Source organism: Glycine soja, chromosome 13 (assembly GCF_004193775.1).
Source record: "Glycine soja cultivar W05 chromosome 13, ASM419377v2, whole genome shotgun sequence".
NCBI lineage: Eukaryota > Viridiplantae > Streptophyta > Magnoliopsida > Fabales > Fabaceae > Glycine > Glycine soja.
In genome coordinates this window covers 4,104,057-4,129,590 of record NC_041014.1, presented here as the reverse complement: position 1 = coordinate 4,129,590, position 25,534 = coordinate 4,104,057, and the positions used below count along the sequence as shown (strand labels likewise).

At 31.1% G+C, this 25,534-nt stretch overlaps 1 protein-coding gene across 1 annotated transcript in view; it reads right to left on the bottom strand.

The window, feature by feature from the left end:
* Nucleotides 1–446: 446 nt before the first annotated feature.
* The window catches only part of LOC114381531 (probable 2-isopropylmalate synthase), a 46,166-nt gene continuing 21,078 nt past the window's right edge, over nt 447–25,534 (bottom strand). Inside the window, exons 4-8 of the mRNA XM_028340805.1 lie at nt 23,399–23,491; nt 23,216–23,302; nt 22,169–22,269; nt 1,591–1,624; nt 447–536 (exon numbers count right to left, since the gene is read on the bottom strand). Of these exons, the coding sequence (XP_028196606.1) occupies nt 447–536; nt 1,591–1,624; nt 22,169–22,269; nt 23,216–23,302; nt 23,399–23,491 (405 nt within the window). The remainder of the gene's footprint in view (nt 537–1,590; nt 1,625–22,168; nt 22,270–23,215; nt 23,303–23,398; nt 23,492–25,534) is intronic.

Genomic DNA, 25,534 nt, shown 5'->3' with positions numbered 1-25,534 from the left:
TATTAGATAGTATGTTGCTATCCTCTTAGAGGTATTATGTGTTATAAATTAACTTTGGCATAGTGAAAATGGATGTAACAATAAAAGGTTATTTGTATTCTATTCTAAATATACCAACATGGACCTAACATTTTGAATTAACATTGTGATATCTTACTATATTTGAATGATCAATATTAAAGATGGGGTGTTTTGGTTTTGTATATGGGTGGGGTTGGACTAAAATGAGAATTTTTTACTATACATTATGATCAAGATTAAAAGAAAAATGTCCATGATTTTTTAAGTGATCATGAACCCACTTACTAAATTTTATTCTTGATTATTTATGTATAATTGTATGACTCATATTTATGGTTCCCACTTCACAAAACTAAAAAAATAATTCAATTGATATGCTTACACATAGAAAGACACACAAATAAAATTATATGGAGGGAAGAAAACTAGTAGTTCTTAACCTTTTTTTTCTCAGCCATTGCTTTGAATTGCCAAAACACACTATCAACTTCGTCTTCCTTAAGATCATAACCAAGCTGAAATATAGATTATAACCAAAATAGCAAAGGGTAACATTAAGTATATTTTAAACATTAACAATGTGGTTCGATAGAGTAATAGAAAAAACAATAGCAAAGCTTTATTCCACCCGGTGAAGTCGAATCTATAGTAATTGAATTTCCTTGGTTCTATTTTTTTCTTGATAGAATAATTAAATTAAATTTTCTTCATTTTTGAAAAAAAATTTATATTGTAAAAAATAAAATTTGCCAGGTGTTGATTACTTTATATTTTTTTGGTGAATCTTAATTTGTTTAATGTTTATTGATGCAAGAAAAATATATATTAGTAATTTAAACTTGATGATAAATCTCATGGACTATGGTAGTGTTGAATTTGATCGATATTAAAGCACACAAAATGAATACATGGATATTTTAAAAGAAGTCATATATGAAAAGATCATGAAGAAAGAAAAAGAAATAAGATATATATGGGGAATGCTAATATTCTTCTTAATTGGAGTGTATTAGCATTCAACACAAAATAATTTGGACTATAAAATTATTTATTTTTCTGTTTTCCAAAATTTAAGAATATTATAGAACTTTATCATTTAATTCACAAAATAAAAATAATTTTTTTTCTCTCTCGTATCTTTTTCCACGATTCTCTCCTATATACGAGAAATATTTTTATTTTTTAATTAAAATAATAAAATACGATAATGTCTTTGAATTAAATTTTGAAAAATAAAAGATTGACTGATTTTTTAGTCCAATTTTTATGTGTTAAACGCTAATGCAAACCAATTAGGGTGGATATTAGCATTCACTTATATATATGTGTGTGAGGGTGCATGTGCGCTCTTAAATACTTTTTTGTCTTTGTATTTTAGTAGACTACCACCTATTTTGTTGAAATTTTAATTTAGCACATTTAAGAAATAAATTACCTATTGAGATTAGTATAAAATTTTAAATTTACTCGAGCTATAAAGCCAAACATGGTATTTCATATCTTCCTTAAAGTTACATTCTTTCATAAAACTCTATATCTAAATACGCAATAAAAAAAGTATTTGTATACCTCTTCAAGTCGCTTTCTCAAAGCTTGGCTTCCACTTCATCAATAAATGTAAAAAAATAATAGAAATCAAGAAAACATTAGTTAGAAATTGATTGCGCAATGAATAAAATATGGAAATAATGAAAAAGTTGTTAGTAAAGATTACACAAAGCCTTGGAATTCAATATCCTAACACAAAAAGCCTTGGAATTTAATATCCTAACACAAGAAGCCTTGGCATTCAATATCCTAACACAAAAAAAATATTTTTTTTCTTGGTTACAAATATACATTTCTTAATTTTTAATAAAAGGCTAGGATTTCTAAAGCATCATAATAATCCCAACTAGGTTAGCACCAAGAGGATCACCAATCACCTGTATAAGACGAGGTTCCTTACTATAGTGAATTTACATGTTGAAAAACATTAAAATAAGACTTCAGCTGCCATTGGAGAAATTACAAAGGAATGAATAATTCCATATGTTGCATCCAATGGGACCTTTCATGCAAAGGACCTAGCATCCAATACATGAGCATTCATCCATCCATGTGTTGCGTCTAATTCATGGTGTATCATATGTCTTTGTGTTTATAATCTATATGTGCATTTGTATGCAAAACGGAAAATTCATTAGTCCATTAACTAACAATGATTTGAAATAAGTGTCAAATTCCCTACCGAATCACATAAATGGCCTAGAACTATGCATCATTACCCATACCTCCCTTTGGACACCTCATCATGTCACATTAAATGCAGAACAATTACCCTTTCTCTCTACTAAAATTCAATGAGTGCCAAATTTTTTTTGCATTTGAAATAAACACCTTACCAGAAAAATTTAGCCTTCGAGTCTCACTTACAATCTTGTGATTTTTACTACGTAACTTTCCTCTCTTCTATCTTTTGCACTCATAATCCAAAAAAGACCACTTCTAATGTTAATCCTAACCAGAACCCGAATATGGATTCCAACGAAGATTTTGTTGACATTGTTCCTACTCACACTGAGTCCTCTTGATATCAATAGTGCAATACTCAATGTTTAGTATTACTTCACTATTGATTATCTAGATAAACTTGGCCTGAAGATCAATGTGACGCCCTCTACCCTGACATATAAGTAAATAAAATATATAAAAAATATTAGTAACCAAATTCACACGGGTAAAAAGGTTCACATTCACTTCACTATTATCAATTAAAACTTATTAAAAAAAATATTCGACTCGAAACAAGGCCATCAAAATTTACAAAAATATTTTGTTAAATCAGTGAGATAAAATAAAATAGACTAACATTATGCAATTAATATAAAACTTATGTCCCACTGTCACATCCTATCAGAGTATTGTGTCCTGACGTCCTTCAGCACAAGGTTCCTTTAAGCACTTCACCTAGCCATCTGCTCCCCCGAACACAATGTTCAAGATCATCACAGGATCCAAACACAAACAACAAACCGGGAGTGAGTTATCACATTCCTAACTACTAGAGAGAAACAAAACAACATATAGTAGCCAAATACAATTTACTTAGCATATCTCACATTATTTCATCACTTTGTCATTCAAAATTCACTTTTCAATCATCAATCACAATACACAAGAATCACACACTCCGATCAAGACATAATAACACATCAATTTCATAATGAATAATTAACAAGTGCATGAGACAGTTATGCTAAGACTCAAGCCTATATGCAATGTGGTACCATGTCAGTGAAAAACCACCCTGGGGTGCTTAGGAGTACATAACAAGACACACCACACAATGGGTTTGTCAGGTCACTCTCACTAAGTAAGATCATAGGGAGACCAGTCAGGGTCACGATGTTTTGCGAGAATGCTCCAACCATATGGGATCAGCATAAGCTTAAAAGAGCACTCAAACCCAGTGACCCCCAAGGCCTACACTCCGAAGAGTCCGTCAGGGCCTCTCCCTCCTGATTCAGGTCCAACCCCTAAAATCATTTTAACACACAAACACTGCTGGTGAATTATACAATACCCACGACCTCACACTCGTGTCTTTAACACTGGTTCCTAAATAGGAACCTACACTTTCTCTTTATCACTGGTTCCTAAATAGGAAACCTACACTTTCTCTTTAACACTGCGCATTTACACTTTTCTCAAGATAACACTGGTCGGGTTATTGTACAATTCACAGCTTACAACACAAATGATGTCACATCAAGAGTTAATCACACACTTATTCACAACCAAAACTCATTCACAATTTCACATCTCATAATGTCACACTCCACCATCACATGTTTTCACGTATCTCACAATTCAACACTTGTTCTATTTTACACTTTTACTCAATCTCAATAACAATATTATAATCTCAAGACAACATATTATTCCACAATTCATCACATATTTCATTTATAAGCACTGCTCATGAATTATACAATACCATGACCTCACACTCATGTTTCAAACATGTTTAACACAATTGCGCTATAATTTAACATTGGTTCCTAACTAGGAACCTACACTTTCTCTTTAACACTGCGCATAAACACTGGTCGGTTATTGTATAATTCATAGCTCACGATATAATTAATGTAACATCAAGTGTTAAACACATCCACTTATTTACAATCGAATATCATGTCCACACTTTAACATCTCATAACATCACATCAACCATCTCATAATATTCCTAATGATATTCATAAGGTACAACATACACATGTCCATCAAATTTAACCATAATATTCTCGAACTCCAACACTTAATAATTTTTGGAATCATACTATAACACTCTACAATATTATTTACATAAATTATTAATATAAATAACTACCTCTATATATATATAAACTAACATACATCATATTGAATCACAAATTACAAAGTAAGCTTTCAACGCACAAATTCTAAATAATTATATGAACACTTTGGTCAATTTCAATTATGATATTAATTTTTTTTAAAATTATATATAAAAACCTAAACAACAAGAAAAAGAGAAAATACAAAATCAATATCTCTTTCTAAATTTCTCCTTTATTTCATCAATTCATATTAATTAGAAAAAGTACTCGATTTATAGGGTTCACGCTCAACACAATAACATATCAATTTCACAATAATTGGTCTGTAAAACATATATAATTCACTGTAATAATTATAAGGATAAAATAAAAATTGCAAAAATACCCCAAAACCCATTCCAATTGATATCTCTAAGGATCCCTATACATGTTCTCACTAATTCTCAATTGTGAATAACTTATCCCTTACCTCTAAGCGGGCTCACGTATTTTCAGCCAGCGATAGCAGCATCTCTAGCGGTTCCCTGAGATTCCTCCAATTTTTTTCCTCTAACTGCTCCGATAGAGTTCCCAAACGTCAAAGAGACAGAGAAGGGATTGAAGCCTCCACTTGTACTGTCATCATGCGATTTATTTTTCTCCCTCCACAAATATTATCTCGCAAATCCCAACGGTGAAAGCGTGCGAAATTGAATTTCGAACAACATATCCAAATTTCATGAAAATCCAAGGGTAACGAAACCGGGATCGTAGTTTTACCAAGACAACTCTGGGTTTCTGCGGGAAAGGAAAATGCTACAATGCGAGGGGTATTTCTCTTAGCTCAGACATAATATCAAAATTCCCAACGGTGAGAATGCTCAGAATTTGGTTGCAAACGTGGTGCTCAAATTTCACGACGATCCAACGGTTAATGAGTCCGAGATCATCATTTTTCTAAAACAAGTTAGGTGACCTGCGGGAAAAAAGAGAGGGTTTTGGGAGAAAAGAGAAAAAATGAAATTGTGAGGCAGAGGAGGCTGAGGAGTCAGTTTGAAAACTGACCTAGCATGTTGCTATTTATAGCTAGGGACATTTACGACCTATTATTTACTCTATTTATTTATTATTTATTATTTTATAAAAACAAACTTTATTTTATTCTCTATCAAACAAATAAAAAAATACCCTTTTTATTTTCTCTCAAATCATTATTTTGATTAATAATTATATCTCCTTATTTATTTATTTATAAAATCTGATCATTTTTTTAAATTCTATTTATTTATAAATAACAATCCTTTTTAATCTAGTTTACGAAAATTGAGATGTTACAATCAAGAAGAACATAGATATGTAGAATCAGAAGCTACTTCAATATGAATGAGGTCATATACCCAAAGTTGATCATGATGTATTGAAGGATAGTTTTCTAGTAAATGGATGATTGCTGGAGAAGTTTTGGGGAAAATAGTGAAAATTACTCCAACAACCGTTTGTACTACAATTTGTAGTGAAAGAGTAGACAATTATGTTGAGTCCAAGGCAATATAGAAGGTGTTATTAGGAGACAAATTCGAGTTACCTCTGTCATTTGGAAACATGACAAGGGATGCTAAGGTGTAATGCTCAAGTGTTCCAACAAATTCTAAACAAGGCCATCTTTCCCAACGTGAGGTCAAAAGACTTCATCACTGAGATTCATATATTTTTCCGGCCTGTTTCATCTACTAGAAGGTATTTCCTTCAACATCCCCTTACAATCTACACTAATATATTTTAGGGATTTGAATGGCTAAGGGTAAATGAAGAACATCACCTATGTTTCACTGGTAAACAAACATTTTGGGATCAATGGGTTTATGATGAATTTGTTGGAGTTAACCCTAGAGGCTAACCTATTTTAGACCATATTTGTATCATGACTTTTGTTTATATATTTTATATACATAAGACATGTCAATTATAATGTTATTAGTTTTATAGCATAATAATTTCTTTAGAATAGGCAATTCATTCAATGGCAAATCAAATGAGACTTGAGTGTGAGATTCATTGTTGTTTTAAAAGTATCTGTAGACAAGTATTATTATTGACTAGGGTGACAATAATGCATTGAGGCTATTATGTGAGTAGTTTGTTTATGTGTCCACTTTGGTATCGAGAAATTGAAGATCAAACTTGACAAGGATGACTCTCTTGTGCCTCTTGTTTGATCAAGACATTTGGATGAAGAGTCAAAGGTTACATGGTGAAAATGGTTGTGGTAAGATTGAAATTGAAGCACCGATTTTCTCATCAGCGGGGTGGCAACGATGCATTGCTAGATGTCAAACACTTTCTGTAATATTATAAAGATAATATTGTTTCCAGTCTAGTGGGAGCCTATAAAGTCACACACATAGAGTGATCAATTAGAGCAAATGAATAAATTAAATGTGAGTTAATTTAGTTCATAGTTAATTAATAAAATATGATTTACTTAATTAATGACATATTTAATTAAGATTTAATTAAATAGGACATAGTCTAGTAAGATAGCTAATTATATATGATTTAATTAATTATCTATAGATCTAATCAAATAAGATAAGTATTTATGTATCTAATCGAATAAGATTTGATAAGATCAAATAAGATTTGATAAGATCAAATAGGATTTGGTAGGATAAGATATGATTGGGATTTGAATCAGATCATTCTCTTATACCTGGTTATTAGGATCACACTACAACTCGTAGTGTCATTCAATTTTACAATTCACAGCCTCCTCACCATGCTGGCTCGTGCACAAGATTGTCAAGATATTGAATCATCCTAAAATCACGAGCTTACTAATGTAAGCGTGGGACCTTTGATCCCTTTCGATATCAAATTATGAGTCACTCCCAAATATCTCTCTGTGTGGCCCGTTTTTAGGTGCTTGTTGGTTGCCACGTTTGTTAGGTCTAGACAATCACTAGTCTTACTACTTTAGATTTTGATGAATAACAAAAAGTATAAATTAATAATATTCTAATGATTTTTTGACAAATGGACTGGTTCTATTTCTTAAAAGACTTAAGAATACGTTGTATTGTCCAAGAATGATTACTTTGTTAACTATCTATCCAGTGTCCAACACACTAAAACTAAATAGCGACCACTCTCTATGACAATTAGTGTTATACACTATGTTATTGGTTATACCACGCGTCCAGCCAGTAAGTAACTCATACATCTTCTGAAATGATCAGCATTGACAAAGAGTCTGTGGTAACCGTAAAAAGGAAGTACACGTATTCCATCCTATACAAATTTATTTTGTCTCTCTTTATTTTGAAATGCTAATATTTGAATTTAAGGAAATGACAAAATAGAATGTGCTAATAAGAATATTCTCTAAAGGTTGCTTTCATTAAAAGACAAAGGAGAACATGAGGATGTTTGTACTATCATACAAATCCTCACAAATCAAAGCACGACACGTAGCTTTTCCTTCACTATGAGACAACGGTCTATAAAAGGCAGCCACTACTAAAAAAGTAGAGGAAAATGCTGACGAAAAAGCAAGAAATGAACAAAAGTGAAATTCTGCTGAAATTACTAGACAATCAATACAAAGTTTTCATCTGTTTATTCTTTGCTAAGAAAATTCATTTTGTAATTTATCTTTATTTTTTATTCACTCTTTGAGTGTTGTTGAATACTTGTATTCATTCAAACTTCTGTTTGTGAAAGCCAGGAGTTGCTTAGTGTTAAAAATACTTGAGTTTCTTAGATTCAGGGGGAGTTTAAGAAAGTGCCATAAGTGGTATTAAAAATACTTGTAGAGCCAAGAGTGATAGGTCCAAATACTTGTTTGTAATCAAGTTTTGATTAGTAGAACCCTTTACTATTGTGTAAAGGAAAAATGGACGTAGCTTAGGTTGAGTGAACTAGTATAAACTAAGTGTTTCTACTTCTCTCTTTTATGGTTTATTGAGCATTCTATTAACACTCTCTGTCAATTGTTTAATACCAAGTGTTTATTTGAAAAATAGTTTTAAAAGGACTCTCTTTTACTAAGTCTCTAGACGATTAAACGTGTATTTATTATTTTTTTTTTCTCCTTAGTGGATGATTTATCTTTCTTCTACATTTCCATATATATAATCACATTAAAAGTTGATATAAGTTTCTTATATCTTTGATTAACACACTATTCAACCCCCCCTTCTAGTGTGGTAGTTGTTATTTCAATGTTTTTACTGCACCATTAAGGCCAATAACATCGAGAATTACCTACCTAATCTATGAAAAAACAAAATCAAACTTTTGCACGCGAAGATGAAGCTTTGTTAGTTTTTTGTTCCCCTAGAATTATCATATTTCCCTGACTTGGTAGTATTTTCAAAACAAATAACCAATGCACTTACATGGATTGTTCTTAATACTCATGGGTTATATTGGTTGTGCCATAACCTTTTTTTCTTGGATTTAAAAAGAAACCTTTTTTTTTTCTCTATATTATTTCTTAAGCAAATAAAGTGTATAGTTTAAGAATCGTGATATTAGGTTATTTAATGTTGTCATTTATTGGTTTTTTTCTTTATTATCAATGTAATTTTCCATGCATATGTATTATACTATCATATACTAATATTTTAGATAGCGATGTAGGATCTTACAGTCCGAGTTACAATTCTCGAGTTTCAATTTTTTAACTCCCATCCGATCTTAGGTAAAATCTCAATTTTGACAACCTTGCTCCTATATATATGAGAGAGATGGAACTGTGGATGACATGAAACTGATAATTCACTATTGAGAGAGAGAGAGAGAAGTGTATCACACCAAATCCCTACATGTGTACCATCAGCTAACTAATAAACCATAATTTGAGTGATATTTTGTGTGAGTTTTGTGCTATTTGATGTATTTTCTTAGCAGAACTCATGTTTGGACGTTAGTTTTTACCTTGAAGTACAACCACTCAATCAAGAGGAAAAGTTGGAAAATGCCCAATTTCATGAAGATCTGATGCTATTTTCACTTGATAAGGGTTATGGTCAGCTATAGAGGGCCATGGTCAATTTCACGAGGAGGGTTGTGTCCAAATTACAATATACCAAGGCCTCAATGAATAATTGTCAACAACGACCATGGCAAATATCACCACTGTCATGGTAAGTTCATATAGGTTATGGCAAATTGACAACGACTCAAGCCTTGAATAGCTTCAACTTCAGACAATGGGCGTGGTAAACTTTACCACGGTGATGGTGGATTTGACCACGACCATAGTTCACCTAATTAAGGAAATTATCTTTAGGAGTCTATAAATAAGATTCTCGAACCTATAATTTACATATTTCAAATTCATTACATATTTACGCTTTTGAGCATTTTTGAGGCATGGAACCCACCGATAGGATGGGTCGTGATCATCGTTCCTTCCTTACTGATACGTCTATGCTAATTTCTGTTAGGCTTTCTAGTTTTGCTTTGAACATGAGTGGCTAGTCTCCCCTAGTATGGCGGTTATGATGTAATCGCCCAATTGTACTCCTTCCCTTGTTCTTATGAAAATTCCTTGATGTTTTATGTCAATTTATGTTGTACCTTATTTTCTTTGTCAAATATATAGTGGTGATCATCCATGTGTATTTGGTAGATCTAGGTAGTGAATGCTTTATACCAATTTGCATGATCAAACTTTTTGGGTAATTTCCAATAGATTAGTTTATCAATAAATTAGTCATCCCTGGACATTATTTTTTCCTTTGTCTTAAATTGATATATTCATGATCATTGGAGTATCGATTTAAGGCAAAAGCACCTATTGACCTGAATCAAAGGCTTTAGGTAACTTTAGGGATTGGTAATTAACTTATGGTAGGAATTACTTAGGAACAGGGTTAGGGGAAAATTGATACTTGTAAATTAGAACCCCCGATCACTTTTAATATCACTCAAATTTCTCGTTTATCTTGTTTTACTTGCTTTTTTTAAAAAAAAAACCACAAAAATAATTATATTTGTTTTTAATATTTCTTCCAATTGTTTAGATAAATAATTTTAGCTATTGGGAAACACAACTTGTCCTTTGGGTAAGATATCCAGACTTAGGTCCATTGTTACTACTATGTAGGTTACACTTGCCCTTTTGCATACATATTTTACACATCAAGTTTTTGGCGCCATAGCCTTCATGGGAAGAGGGAGAGCACAAATTTGTCACTTCCAAGGACCTCTTCCCTATCTGGTGCATGAGCCACGAACTACGGTCCAATGTTGGTATGTAATTCACCAGACACTGCCAAAACATAAAGGTGGGTGTCTCCCCCAACCATAGTGGGTTTTTTTCTGTCGACTTTTTTATCACAAGGATTGCCACCCACTTTGGGTTTGATTATGTGATGACCACTAGTGGTGTTCCCACAAAACCCATTGACTGTTACACCCTTCTCCAGATGAAGGTGATTCAGTAGAGGGGTGATGGATATGCTGTCACGCATCCTCTTCCTCTACTACTAAGGGAGCCATAACAGCCAGAGCCTCAACCGCAACAACCGCCTCAATGATACTGTCAGCGGCATTCTCTAGTACATCACATGGAGGAGAGGGCTCAACATCAAGAGCAGCCTAAGCAAGCCTTCAATATTACCTCCCCGGTGCACTGCCTTGACTAGCTAGAGACCTACATCAGATGGTGGTGCTTAGTCATTTGGATGCACAAGAAGCTAGATTTGAGAAGCATCACTAGCTGATGACTGAGAGCTCTGCGGCTCAAATGGTGTTCTTTAGGAAGATGTAGGACCACTTCTTTCAAGGTCCACCTTCATCTTAGGGAGTTTTATTTTCTTTTTCCTTTATTTCTTTTTGTTTTATATTAGCCTATCTTCACTTTCATTTTAGGTTGTTTTTAGTTTTCAGTATTTCATTTTCAGTGTTGTATTTTAGGCTATATTTTAGTTTGTTTTATGCATTAAGGGCACTACATGTATAAAGTGTGGGGGAGGGGTATCATCAGTTTCCAACTCTGAGCTTATATGATATATGGGACTTTTTGCATTTATTCCGATTCCATCAATGTGTAAAATTTTTTTTATTGGGTTTTGAGAATTTCCTCAGGAGGGAACATTAGCATGCATGACTTGAACTGGCTTAATGTAACACCCTGAAATTTCCTTCTTAATTTACTTTGCTACATTGTGATAAGCTAGACAGTGAAAATTTGTATTGTGCAATTTAATTTTGTGCCTGTATGATATAATTTATTCTCTATATAATTTTAAGTGCATAATTTCCATGCTATATATGTCTATAGTTAGTGTAAATAATTTGTTTAGTCTAGCTTGGCAAAGATATGGAAACTTCCTGAACGAAAATTCCTTCTATGACAAAATTGTGTTGTACACTGAGTGACAGTGTAATTTAGCTCTATGTGAGAGTGATCTCTGTGTGAGGTTCACTTTGGTTACACTTAATTCTAGGGAGATTAGCACAGTAATCAAGGTGTTTAGGATAGTATTTACTAGTTTTGATAAAAAAAAAACAAGAATATCCATTTTTTGCAAAGCTGTACTTTAACCATTTATAGTAGAAAATTCAAAAGGAAACAATACTAATTGTGGGCTTGATGTACACGATTTCCATGAGATGCCAAGAGTCATTCTTGAGTGATTAAGATAAGGCAATACCTTAATCCATTGGACCAAAGCCTTAAGCACATTGACAAGCTTCATTAAAACCCTAAAACATTATCATTTCTTCTTATTTTCATGTCAGCTTCTAGGAGAGTTTAGAGCAGCAAAACTTCTTCTCCTTCTCGCTCTTGAGGGCTGGTCTAGAAACCTTGAAGCCTGTTGGTAAGCAAGTTAACCCTTCACTCTAGCCTTGTTCATTCTTCTTCATCACTTGAATTTTCTCTCATGTTCTTGAGTTTTGTTGAAGCTTGTTTTTTACTCAAGAGACTTCATTCTTGGTTGTACCTTTCTCTTTCACATGGAGACTACAAGAGGTAAGGGGGGTCTCTCCAATCTTTGAATCCTAACCATGTGATGCATGGAAACTTAGCTTCAAAAATGTAGTTGTGGTGTTCTTGAAGTTTTCGTGCTTGCTGCCATTTCTTGGAACTATATGCTAGGCTATTTTTTTCTTGAAATTTTGATGCCAAATATGAGTTCTTTGGCTATTAAAACCTAGGGTTAGACTTATGGTGCGACTAAAATGGAATCTTCTAGAGAAAGTGATGAGCAAAACAAGTTAAAGAGATTTTTGGAAGCTACAATTTGAGCACAAATTTGACAATGTCTCAAGCCTTCAGTGACTTCAACTTTTGACAATGACCGTATTGTGGTAAACTTTACCATGGTTGTAGTCATCTAAAATGGACAGTGGCACATCCTATATGTCTAAGGCTTCAACGTCATAACTCTTACCACGACCGTAGTGCGCCTAATAAAGAAAACTATGTTTAGGAGTCAATAAATAAGATTTTGGAGTCTATAGTTTATATATTTGAAATTCATTACCTATTTATGTTGAGAGCTTTGAGAGTGTTTTAAGCGCTTCTGAGGCATGGACAACACTGGGATGACGAATACCTATCATGATTGCTTCCCTAGTGGTATATCTATACTAATTTCTTCTAGGCTTTCTAGTTTTGCTTTGATCATGAGCGGCTAATCACCCCTAGTCTGAGGTTATGATATAACCTCCCAATTGTACTCTTTCCCTTGTTCTTAGCGATATTCCTCAATGTTTTATGTTAATTAGTTCTCTACCTTATTTTTATTGTCAAATAAGACTTGATCAATCTTAACTTAATCGGATATACAGTGGTGATCATCCACGTGTATTTTGTAGATCTAGGTAGTGAATGTTTTATACCAAACTGCTTAATCAAATTGTTTGGGTAATCTCCAATAGATTAGTTTATCTTTAAATTAGTTATCCCTAGACTTTATTTTATACTTTTTCTTAAATTGATATATTCATGATCATTGGAGTATTGATTTAAGGCAAAAACATCCATTGACCCGGATCAAAGGCTTTAGGTGACTTTGGGAATTATTAATCAACTCGAGGTAGGAATTTCTTAGGAATGGGGTTGGGGCAAAATTTGTACTAGTGAATCATAATCACAACAGCTTTTACTATCACTCAAATTTCTCGTTTATCTTGTTTTACTTGCTTTCTTTTAAAAACCAAATTTACAAAAAATAGTTCTATTAATTTTTAATATTTCTTCCAATTGTTTAGTTTAATAATTTTAGCTATTGGGGAACACAATTGGTCCTTTGGGTATGATATCCAGACTTAGGTTCATTGTTACTACTATGTAGGGTACACTTTCCCTTATGCATACATATTTTACGTGTCAATTGCACCGAAACCCCATTCAATTGTTGCTCTTGTGGATTGAATAAAGGTATTGTATCCTTCAACACTTGGTGATCAAAGGCAACCTCTTTGTTGTTTGAAAGCACCCTGAGAAGGTAACCTCTAAAACCTTCATGACTCTTACGTAATGTGTAGTCCATTGGATAGGGTTCTTTTCGCTCAAGGTTTATTTAGAAAGTTTTAAATTATAGACCATGAAACCCCAACAATTTTTTATTTCCATTTTAGCGACTTGGATACATGTTCATTTAAAACAATTTTAGTGTCTAAAGTAAGGAAGATTATACCTATATCAACATTAGATGCATGTTTTTCCTTAATAACTCGTTCAAACTTACTAGTCCATCAAACTTTAATATATTTTTTTTCATAAAAACTACAAGATTTTCTTAGGAGTTAAACATCTTCTATGTCTTTGGTTCTAACAATTTCTCCTTTTTTTATAATGACAAACAATATTAAATTTTGATCAAACATAGCGTAAAAAAACAAACATCGGGGCAGAAACTCATGGTATACATCATAGTTAAAATATGTCATCAAACAAAGCTATAGATATATGCATAGTATTTAGACTCCCCTTGAGTCCAATACTCATACACGCATGAGAATCAAAGCATAATGCATCATTATGCATACAAATCAGAGCATATATCATATAGCATATATAAGAGAACTACAAGATATATCATAGCAAACCAAACCATAAGCTCAATTGCAATCAAAATAACCATATTTACTAGACAAACTAGAATGTTCTAAGTCCCAAATAATACTCCCTATTTTGGCATCATCCAAAAAGGTAAAGAGTAAAAACATGATAGTCATTGTGGTGGTGGTACTTTGGGTGGTTCTAGAGGTATTGTTGTTGCTCTTTTGATTCCACGCAAGGTGGTGCTTGAGGTGGATTCTTAGTTTAAGATGCTCGAATAGGTATCCATGGAATTATGGATAGAAGGAGTGCCATCATAGGGGAAAATTGTTTTTGAATTGCTAATCAAATCATGAGTCTAGATACCAAAACTTATGATTAAGTTTTTCAATGATCCTAGAATCTTGCTTCTAAAGATGATCTTTGATCTAGACATCAATAAGATCTTCAACTTTAGCCATAGTTAGCATTTTAGCAGTATGTGAGATGGTGCAACATTAGAAGTTTGTTCAAAAGTAGATGCAACAACCATTGACATCTCAAGAGGAGGTGGAGGAGTCTTTGGAGGTTCACCTTGTGGTGAAGAAACACCAATCATGGAAGTGTTTTCCTTCGAGGGTAGAATTTTAGGCTCAGGAGGTGAAAACATCTTACAAAATAGAATCTCAAAGTTCATCCTATCAGATAATGAACCAAGATCCAATAAGTGTAACTATTTTTGAGATAAGTGATATCTTCTTCATCAATGATCATTGTATTTGTGAAATGGTATATTCTTACTAGATGCAAGGACAAGAGTTGTTGAATGTTGTCTCTATTTCCTTTTCCTCCTCCTCTAATAGATTGGATGGTGAAATCTCCTTTATGAGTTCATGTAAGTTTTGTTTCTAGGTTTGTGAGCCTAGGTTTTTTCCAAACTTCTTTAAAAAGCTCAAAGTATTGTTGGAACTCCACTTTGGCCTTCGTTGCCATATCTACTTCTTCGGGTTCCACACCTTTCCTTTTATGAAAGTTAATGATTGGAAACCTTTGATAAATCCTATTAGGGTAGAATTTGAACTTGATTGACTCCTTAAGGTGTAAGGCTGTTGGATATGCAATGGCCTACTACTTCACCCAAGTTTAGGCCTTTACTTGCTCTGCCATCAACAAATATCTATTTATAATATATAAAAGTTGAGTTCCTTACTTTTACACTGTCACGTCAGCAAAATTGATGATTCGGAGGAAGGAGAATATTCTCTTTTTGTGTCTATCACTTTTTTTTTTCTTCCTTCTTCAATGTTACTCACAACATAACAAAACTCTATACCAAAACATTTCAATTCAATCTTATTGACCTTCAAATGCTTCTCAGGTTCACAACCCTCATTCTTCAATGTTCTATATTGCATCCTATAACCATTTTCTTTTACATTTTGCATATCATTCAATTTTTTCCATATTAGTAATTTCTAAATTCTAATATATTTTTTGCTATATAAATATAAATAAATATTTCACATCAACAAAGTTCATGATCTAAAATTAGTTTTCAAACTAATCTATAAAATAAATATGTTGGTTAAACAAAATTGAAATTTATTTATTTTTCACATTAGTATGTAAAAAATATATTTAACATCAACTTTAACTATTGCAAATATAATTTTATTTACTATCTGGAATATTACATATCACAAAATGCAAATTGTTTTTACATTAAATTAATTTAAACAAATTTTATATTGATTAAATTTATTTAATATTTTAATTTTAACCTGATTTGCACTTTTAAATATACTGCAATAGGAAACTCCACTACATGTAGCGATACAGGAAAATATGATTTCAAAATTCAATGATATTTTACAAGAGGAAAAACTTATACATAATACATAATTTAAGAATCGTCTCAACAAATGAGGCATACCTGTCTCAAAGGAACATTTAAAAGATTATTTTTGCTTACTATTGTTGTCAAGAAAGTCAACAACATATCCATTAGCATTCCTCTACACTATTTTGAGTTTGGTTCAATGGAAACTCTAACTCAAAGGATGAATGATAGAGTTGTCTTAACAAGTACAACATTAATTTTTTTGCAAATTCATAACTAACTTATTTCACTCTAACATATCTCATATTTTATTATAGACATTAATGGTATACTTCATGCACTTGGAAATGAAGAAGAGGTACTTGTTAGTGGCAAACCAACAAAAAATAAGGGGATTGGAATTGCTACTAAAAGAGTAAATAAATTATCCTTACTTTATTAATTATAAATTTTGTTTAAATAATAATTTTATACAATTCATTAATATATACATTTTTTACACAATAGAATGTAATATATATCATTATATTTTCACATCTCTCTTTTTTATTGGTTATTTTCAGAAATGAAGTTGTTAAAGTTACTTTGTAGACAAACATAGCCTCAGAATTTGAAAAAACAATCAACATCTAAGAAGAAGATTCAAACATAGTTACAATCACTTTTATCATGGTTAAGAAATTAAGAGGTTTGATTACTTTCACACATTTAAAATCTTTAACAAAATTTATATTCTACACTTTATATATCTTACTACTCTATCTCTTTTCTTTATATATATATATATATATATATATATATATATATATATATATATATATATATATATATATATATATATATATATATATATATATAATTCAGCCAAAAAAATATAGATAACTAAATAAATGGATGATCAAATTGTACTTAATATTTACATTGAACAACTCTCATATGCATTTCACTATGGAATTGAAATTATTTTTCTAAACTTAATTTTTATATTAAGATATATATATATATATATATATATATATATATATATATATATATATATATATATATATATATATATATAATCTTTAAATAACATTTAAATAAAAATTGATCCATAATTTCCTCTCTCTTTATTTTTATGTTAGCATGTTTATTTAATTTGATATTTATTTCTTTATTTGAGATGTTTCTTTACTATCTTAAGTATTGTTTTCAATTCAACATATTTAATAAACAAATAATTTTAATTCAATTAAGTCTATATCATACTTTCTGCTTACAATAATTTTTTTATATTTTATTTACTGTAATAATTTTAATTTACTAACAATTATATTTTAATAATTATTTTTCAGATGAATATTCAATCAACTCAATTTCAAGTACAAGGATTTATATCAATCTAAACAATCTTGATTTTGCAAAGTTCAAGATAGAGTAAAATGAACTTCCTTTTTTTATTTTTTTATTATACACATTTTGTAACATTCAACAAACAAAATTGTTAGTTTATTCTAATTCTTTAATTGATGTAGCTAAAAAATTATAAATTTTATTTTAAATATCTACTTTGTGGAAAAAATGGAGCAACATCAAATAAAAGAATTATCTCTTCCAAGCACTGCCAACATTGATCTTGACAAGAGAATATTAGAAAATAGAAAATCTTTGCAAGATATAATGTCCATGAGATGGGTATTAGAATCAGTATGCTACCTACCATGACCTTCATATTCATAATATTCAATAATACTTTATTTTTTCTTAGTTTTAACATATATAAAATAATAGGATAATGTGTTCACAATTCATGCAACAATCAATGAAATCAATGGTTGGATTGGAATTATGTTGCATGTGAGAGGTGCCAAAAGAAAGTTACAAAAGAGGGAAATCAATACATTTTTAGAGAATGCAAACAACTATCCAAAGGCCCAACAACAAGGTTTAATGTTTTGTATATAATGAATTATTTTTTTATAACAATTAAATAAATATTAAAAATTTTAAAATCTTTTTTAGGTTCAAGATACAATTGAAAGTCTCTAATGATGCTAGTGTAGCAACATTCAAATTGTTTGATCGAGATGCACAACAAATTCTAAGCACAACAACATTTGAACTCCTTCACACAAAAAATGCCAATAAGGCTGACATACCCCAATATTGTATACCCTTTGCAAATGCACTTTCATCCACTAATTAATATTTTTATTAAAAAAAACAACCAACTTCACCATAACAAATATCATTAGATGAGTCAGGTGAAGAACTAATTATAAGTTAAAGCCCAAATCTACAAGCATCCAACAAGTTAAAAGGTGCATCTTCATCATCCAATGAAGAAGTTTATCAAATATCACAAAGTCCATTAAGAAAAAATGTGAATAAACAAATTGTCACACGTCAAAGTCCAAAGCTACAACTATCCAAGAAATCAAAAGATGTATCTTCATCATCAAAAGAAGAAGAAAGTCTATTAAAGAAAAGTGTGAAAAAACAATCTGTCATAAGTAAAAGCTCAAAGCTACAAGCATCCAAGAAGTCAAAAGATGCATCTTCATCATCAACTGAAGTTTATTCAATCTCTGAAAGTCCATTAAGGAGAAAGGCAAATAAACAAATTGTTCAAACATCCTCTAGTCAAGAGTCAATCTTACTTCAAAGTTTAAAAAGGAGCACACCAAAGAAAACAAAATTCAACAATAGGTCACCGACAAAAGGAAATAAATACAAAAAGTCTATTTAAATGAATAATTTTTTGTGTTTTATTCGCATCATTTTTATGTTCTTTACCATTATGGTTGACTTTTTCTTTCATTAAATATATTTCTTAAGTTAAAATGTCTGATCACAAGTTCATTCTCAGGATGAGCAATACGTGGTTTCGTCTAGTATTGCAACAATAGCAACATTGTTCCTGTACAACATTCTTTTTCTCTTTTCCTTGGCTTCTTTTTCTCCTTCTATTAAATAGCTTAGGAGCAACAACAATTGCAGTCTCCTTATTTAGCTCTTTCTCCTTGATGGCTTCCACCGAAGTTAATGGAATGAGACGTTGAATGATTCCAAGGTATTCCTTCCACTTTATAGGTTCTCGAACAACATTGGGATGATTTTTTTTTTTTCAAATTTGAGTTAAGGGAATGAGATGTTCAATGACTCCAAGGTTTTGATCCTCTTTGGTTGTTGCACCACTTGAGCTAATGGAGCTTTAGGTTCATCAGATTTAGTAGTGGCTTCCACTTCGTCCACTCTTTTCCTCTTAAGAGGTTCTTCAGTTTCCTCATTCTAAGATAGAATTAAAGTGCAACTTCAAGGTTGTCTTTGGTGTTGGAAGCTTCAACCTAGTTTTGGATTTCTTGGACAAACGAGCCTTCTCAACAACATCAAGTTCCTTCTTCTTACTAGACGCACAAGTTTTTGGATTTGACTTTTTCTCTTTAGCTTCCAACTTTTTGATTTTTTTTATCAGAGTCAATGAACTCAAAAGTCTCTTTATCCATTACCACTAGCTTTGGCCTTCTTCTTTCTTCTCCCTTCTTTCTTGTTATTTAGATTTTTTTCTCTTTTAGGCTTTACTTTCAAATCAAAACCAAGTTGTATCTTTTTAATACTGTTGGTGCCAAAGAAAACTTATTTAACTTTAGAATCGCCTTTCAGAATGATAGCATTGCTTTCCTCTACAAGCAACCAATAAAAAATAGTTGGGTTTCATGATCTATAATTTAAAATTTTCGAAAGAAATCATGAGCCAAAACAACGATAAAATTGTTTTAAATGAACTTGTGTCGAAATTGCTAAAATGGTCTATGTCCAATGATTTTGATAGCAGAGACTATCAGCTAATGGTGAAGTAGAGGAGCAGGATAAAGGAAACTAAGAAATTAAGAGAAGATAAGCAAATTCAAATTTTGTTTCTGTGTATTTTCATTCCTTTCTCTAGATATTTATTGGCTTACACTGCTTATTGATTTCTTAACAGAAGATAGCAAATTTTGTTATAACAGAATTTGAGGGAGCACTATATCTGGCCCCTAACTAACTGCAGTGCACTAAGGTTGTCTCCACTAAATGTAATCCCTGAGGTAAGTGGGTTTGTTATGGTTCCTTGCTGGTATGCTATTAGCTACCACCTCTGTAGTGTTGTTATTGCTATCAATACCCCCTTATGGAAGATTAACCTTGTCCTCAAGGTTGTAAGTGAGGCGGAGGTGATCCCTAAGCTCCTAAGAAGTGTCTTCTGGGGTGAGGTCATCCCATTAAACTAAAACTTGTTGGGTTGGTGGAGTGGAAGCAGTGTCTATCTTCCAATCCAAGAACTGCAAAGGACGGACAATTGGATGATTGTTTGTACTTAGAGGAGGGAGAGGGGAGGTGTCAGAAGTAATGGGCCCTTGATGTGGTTTCAGGAGTGAAACATGAAAAATAGGGTGTATCTTGGAGCCAGGAGGCAAATGTAGTTGATACGCGACTGGGACGACACACGCTTCTACAAGGTAAGGCCCGTTGTACCTCTTTGAGAGTTTGGAGTAAGAAGGCTGCAGAGAGGTCTGGTGATAAGGTCGGAGTTTAACGTACACCCAGTCACCGACGTCTAATTGGACATCCCAATGGTGAGCATCAGCTTGAGTCTTCATCACATTCTGAGATTTAAGCAGCCTGCGTTGGAGAGTCAAATGCATAAATGACTTCGAAGGGAGAAAATCTTGTGCCAGAATGCACGGATGTATCATGGGACCATTCTGCCAGGGGAAGAAACTTGAACCATTGATTAGGATGATCATGAAAGAATGAGTGCAAGTATTGTTCAATGACCCTATTGAGGACTTCCGTCTGGCCATCTGTTTATGGGTGGTACGTCGTGCTCATACAGAGTTTGGTTCCACTCAAGCGGAATAGGTCACGCCAAAAACTGCTGATGAAGATTGGGTCTTGATCAGACACCAAGTTGCGGGGAAAACCATGTAGCTTACAGATTGTGTCCAAAAATAGGACAGCAACCTTGTGTACCGTGAATTGCGATGGAAGAGGGCCAAGATGGGTGCCTTTGGAATATTTGTCGACAACCACCATGATCATAGTGTAATCATTAGATATGGGCAACCCAGTGGTGAAATCTAGGGATAAATCTTCCCAAAGCATATGTGGACAAGACATTCTGATACTATAAGTGCTCTAAAATGTCCATCCTATGCGTTGCACAGTTTTTATAATTGTGTGCTAAACTTCTATATCCTCACTTTGAGTAAATTCTTGTAATCTTCAAACATGTTGTTTCTGAAAGTGAGAAGTGGATTAGTTTGAAACAATACCTGAGTTTTCAATCTCAAGGAAAGATTATTTTTTGTAAAGTCAAAAGTGGATTAGAAAATATTTGGTGTAGCAATAAGTGACATAGAAAATACTCGTCTACAACCTCGATTTGTTAAGTATAACCCTTCTAAGGTAGAAAGAGAAGTTAACATAGTTTGAAACAACACTCAAGTTTTCAATCTCAATGAGAAATTATTTGTTGTAAAGTCAAAAGTGGACTAGATAATATTTGGTGTAGCCATAAGTGGCATAAAAAATACTCGTCCACAACCTCAATTTGATAAGTATAACCCTTCTAAGGTTGAAGGAAAAGTTGACATAGCTCATTTTGAGTGAATAGTATACAACTTGTGTTCTTGTGTTTACACTTTTTTTTTCTTTTCTCACATTTTCCTAGATGAAAAGCTTTTCAGACTTGTTTTAAAAGTTTGTGTTTTGCAAAAAAATTGCAAAAAGTTTTCAAAGTTCATATACTCATTATTCAATTCATCTTCTAGTGTGTTTCTTTTATTTCAATTTCTACATCACAAGCACAACACAAAACAATATTTTCAATTAAATTTCAATTTGAGGAAGTCAAAAACAAATTTGTGAAATAATATTGTTGAAAATCCAATTCACCTTCCTCTTATATTGATAGTCATGCTTTTTCTAACATAAGCATATTTGAGAAAAAAGTATTTTGCATACCTAAGCTTCCCTAGCACAATACCAATTCTGGTGGTTCTTTTATGTCCAATTTCCTCAGGAGATATTGTTTCATATGTACCTTTATGTTTAAGCATTCCATCCTACAAAGTAGAAAATAAAATAATAAAAAATTGGATAAAATATAAAGGAGAAGTTTCATATAGTCTTAGAGCTAACTTCACTAGACAAATAACACCCGTGAAAGAAAGAAAGAAATGAAAAACTTAAATTGTATTCTTGCAAAGAACTTTAATTATATAAAAGGAATCAAAATAAAATTATAATATACATTTGATTTTGAGTTTTACAAGGGTTGTGTAAATGAAGATTAAAAGGTTTTAATCATATATTAGATTGTTACTATAAATTAAAAAATCTTGTACTGTTGAATGTTTAATATAATAGAAAATTCAACATATGTATTGATTTAAAACAAGCTAAGAATTTTAAAGACATTAAAATTTGTAAATGACAAGCAATTCACGAATCCAAAAAACTATAAGTAATAGAAAATGAATATTGAAATATTTAATATATATATATATATATATATATATATATAGAGAGAGAGAGAGAGAGAGAGAGAGAGAGAGAGAGAGAGAGAGAGAGAAGTGTTGTTTTGTGTTCTAAATGACAATCTTAATCAACGTAAGAACAAAATATACATTAAGATAGTAGATTAAAAGAACATCAAGTAAGTTTTCAAATTCTTAAATGTTATTTGTGGATATTCATTTACAATGCAAAGTTTAAAATTCCATAGATTTATTAAAAGAAAACACAAATTGCGAAACTAATTAACTTTGAAATTTGGATATCACAATGAAGTGTTTGCTAATACTTCTTTCATGCTAGTATACTAGTATGACTAAATTACTAATTGTTAAAAACTCTAGTAAACAAGTTTTACAAAAAAAAAAATGTAGCATACTGGTAGATTAAATTGACAACATAAAAGCTAAAACCTATATGCTTTAGGAATACAATGAGTGAAGTGTCTTAATACTATTATATAGCAGGACATAGCATGTACAGGATACGACTAACCTGATGAATGCCACTTGCATGGACAAATGCATTAGCACCAACAAGAGGCTTGTGAGGTTGTAAATGCATACCAGAGTATTCTTCAACCTATTGATAGAAGTTATGAAAATTTGAAAAGAACAAAGGTAAGTAAAAAGAAGAGAGAGAAAATATAAAATACAAGAATGGATTCAAATTAAAAACCATCTTGCTTGTCTCTAATATGTGTCTTGTATTGATTCTTGTATATAGACCATTTAAGGCATGATCTCCCTTGGATGCCAAGACCATCACAACCTAGAATGAAAAAAATAACAAGGGAATGTGTGATAGAATATTAAGGAAAAGATTGATTAAATAACAGTGGACACATGTAAGCACTATAAGAGTATGTTTAGCCCAACTTATTTTCTACTTTTTTATATCTTAAAAAAGAGAAGTTGATCCAAACACTCTTTTTAAAAATCATGTACTTAAAAAACAAGTCACTTATTTTTTAAAAAAAATTGTCAAAATAATATAGCTTAAATAAAAGCTAATGAGAGGAGCTTAAATCCAACTTAAGTGGAGCTTTTTCTAAACATTCATTGTTTGAATCATGTCATCATATGTTTTTTTTTACTTTGCTTCTTTATTTTTTTGCTTTGATTTGAAAGTTCAGTTGTTATAATTTTAAAAGCAACCTAAATGAATTGGGTGGAACACACCTATGCTAACTTCAATCTTTTCTTTTCATGGGATATTTGTAAATATAGATTATTGACCTATAAATTTAATTCCCATTATGTATGAATTATTAACTATAAAATTATAATCTTTTTATATAATTTCATAAAATTTTATTAATTAAAATATTTTTAATATTTTTAAAGTTAAAAGTTTTAATTACTTAAATTAATATTTTATCATCTTTAAAATAATTCTATACACATAAAATAAAATTTTCGCAATATTACTTTTATTTTAAAAAATATTTTGTCTTTGATAAGATAATGATTTTTAAATAAAACTGTATTTTTTTTTAAAAAAATACCATTCAACTTTTTGTTTGAAAGGAACTTTTAATCTTAAAAATGAAAGTTCACAAACAACTTTTACTTTTTTTTTAACTTTTTATAGAAAGAGTAAATGTTAATGCAACAAGTGATATTTTTTAATAATTATAGAAAGCTTAAATGATAGAAATCTATGACACATTTTTATAATAATATCAACCAACATCATAAGTAGCACTTTGATCTTATCTTATGAAAATAAAATGAATATATTTTTTTTATCTTATCACCATCTTGACTCTTAAGAAACAAAAAAAAAATAGATTATTTAAAAAATAATGGAATAATAAAATATGACAAAGCCTTAGTAAAGATGTATATGACTTATTGATATGTGCAGATGAGATGTAAATAAACATCTTTATGGAAAACTATCCTTAGTAAAGTTTTAAGTTATTATTCAAATTCCTTGTGTAATACTCTTACTGTCACTATTTATTTTTATTTGTATAAATTGAACATAAATTACATTTGATTGTAATATGTAATAGGTTTTTCATGATAGTTTTTACTATGTAAATTTAGGGATAATTTTTTAAAATATAAGCTAAAATTTCATATAAAAAAAAAGAGTAGCTAAAAGCAAGAGAAGTGCATTAGCCATGTTAAAAACTCACATATGATTTAGCCAAATAAAACCAACAACTTAACCCCGAACAAAATGCCCCAACAACACCCAAAACACATAGGGATGGTCACTATAATTTTAAGACTTGAAGTTAGAATATTATTTTTGGATTGGTAATGGACATGCTCACTTAGGTTATTTTTTATTAATATATAACTCAGATTCTTAATAAACTAAAATGTTCATTTGTAACACTTCAAAATTTATAACCCTGTAAATTGTTACGTAAGTAATTTAATTAAGATTTATTTAATTATTTATTATAAGAATGTCTTCAGAAATTGCATGTGATTAATAAAATAATTGTGTAAAATAATGAAAAATAGAAGAAATTAGTAGTTTCTTAATAATGGTTATTTAGAAAAGTCTACAAAAATCAATTATGTGAATATGTGTGTAATTATATCTCAATGTTTCTTGTTATGAGAATTGCATGTAGTGTGTGATTTGATTAAACGTTACGTGTTAACTTATTTATTTGTTAGCGAAATGTCTTTAAATAATTGGTTTTCTTTAGATTAATTGTCGGTAAGTGTTTGCTAGTGAATTATTTTGCCTATGACATTTTGATGTGATTTAATTCCTTTTAAGAGACAGAATATATATATTTGATCATTAGGATTTATTTAATTACACAAATATATCTCAAGTATTAAG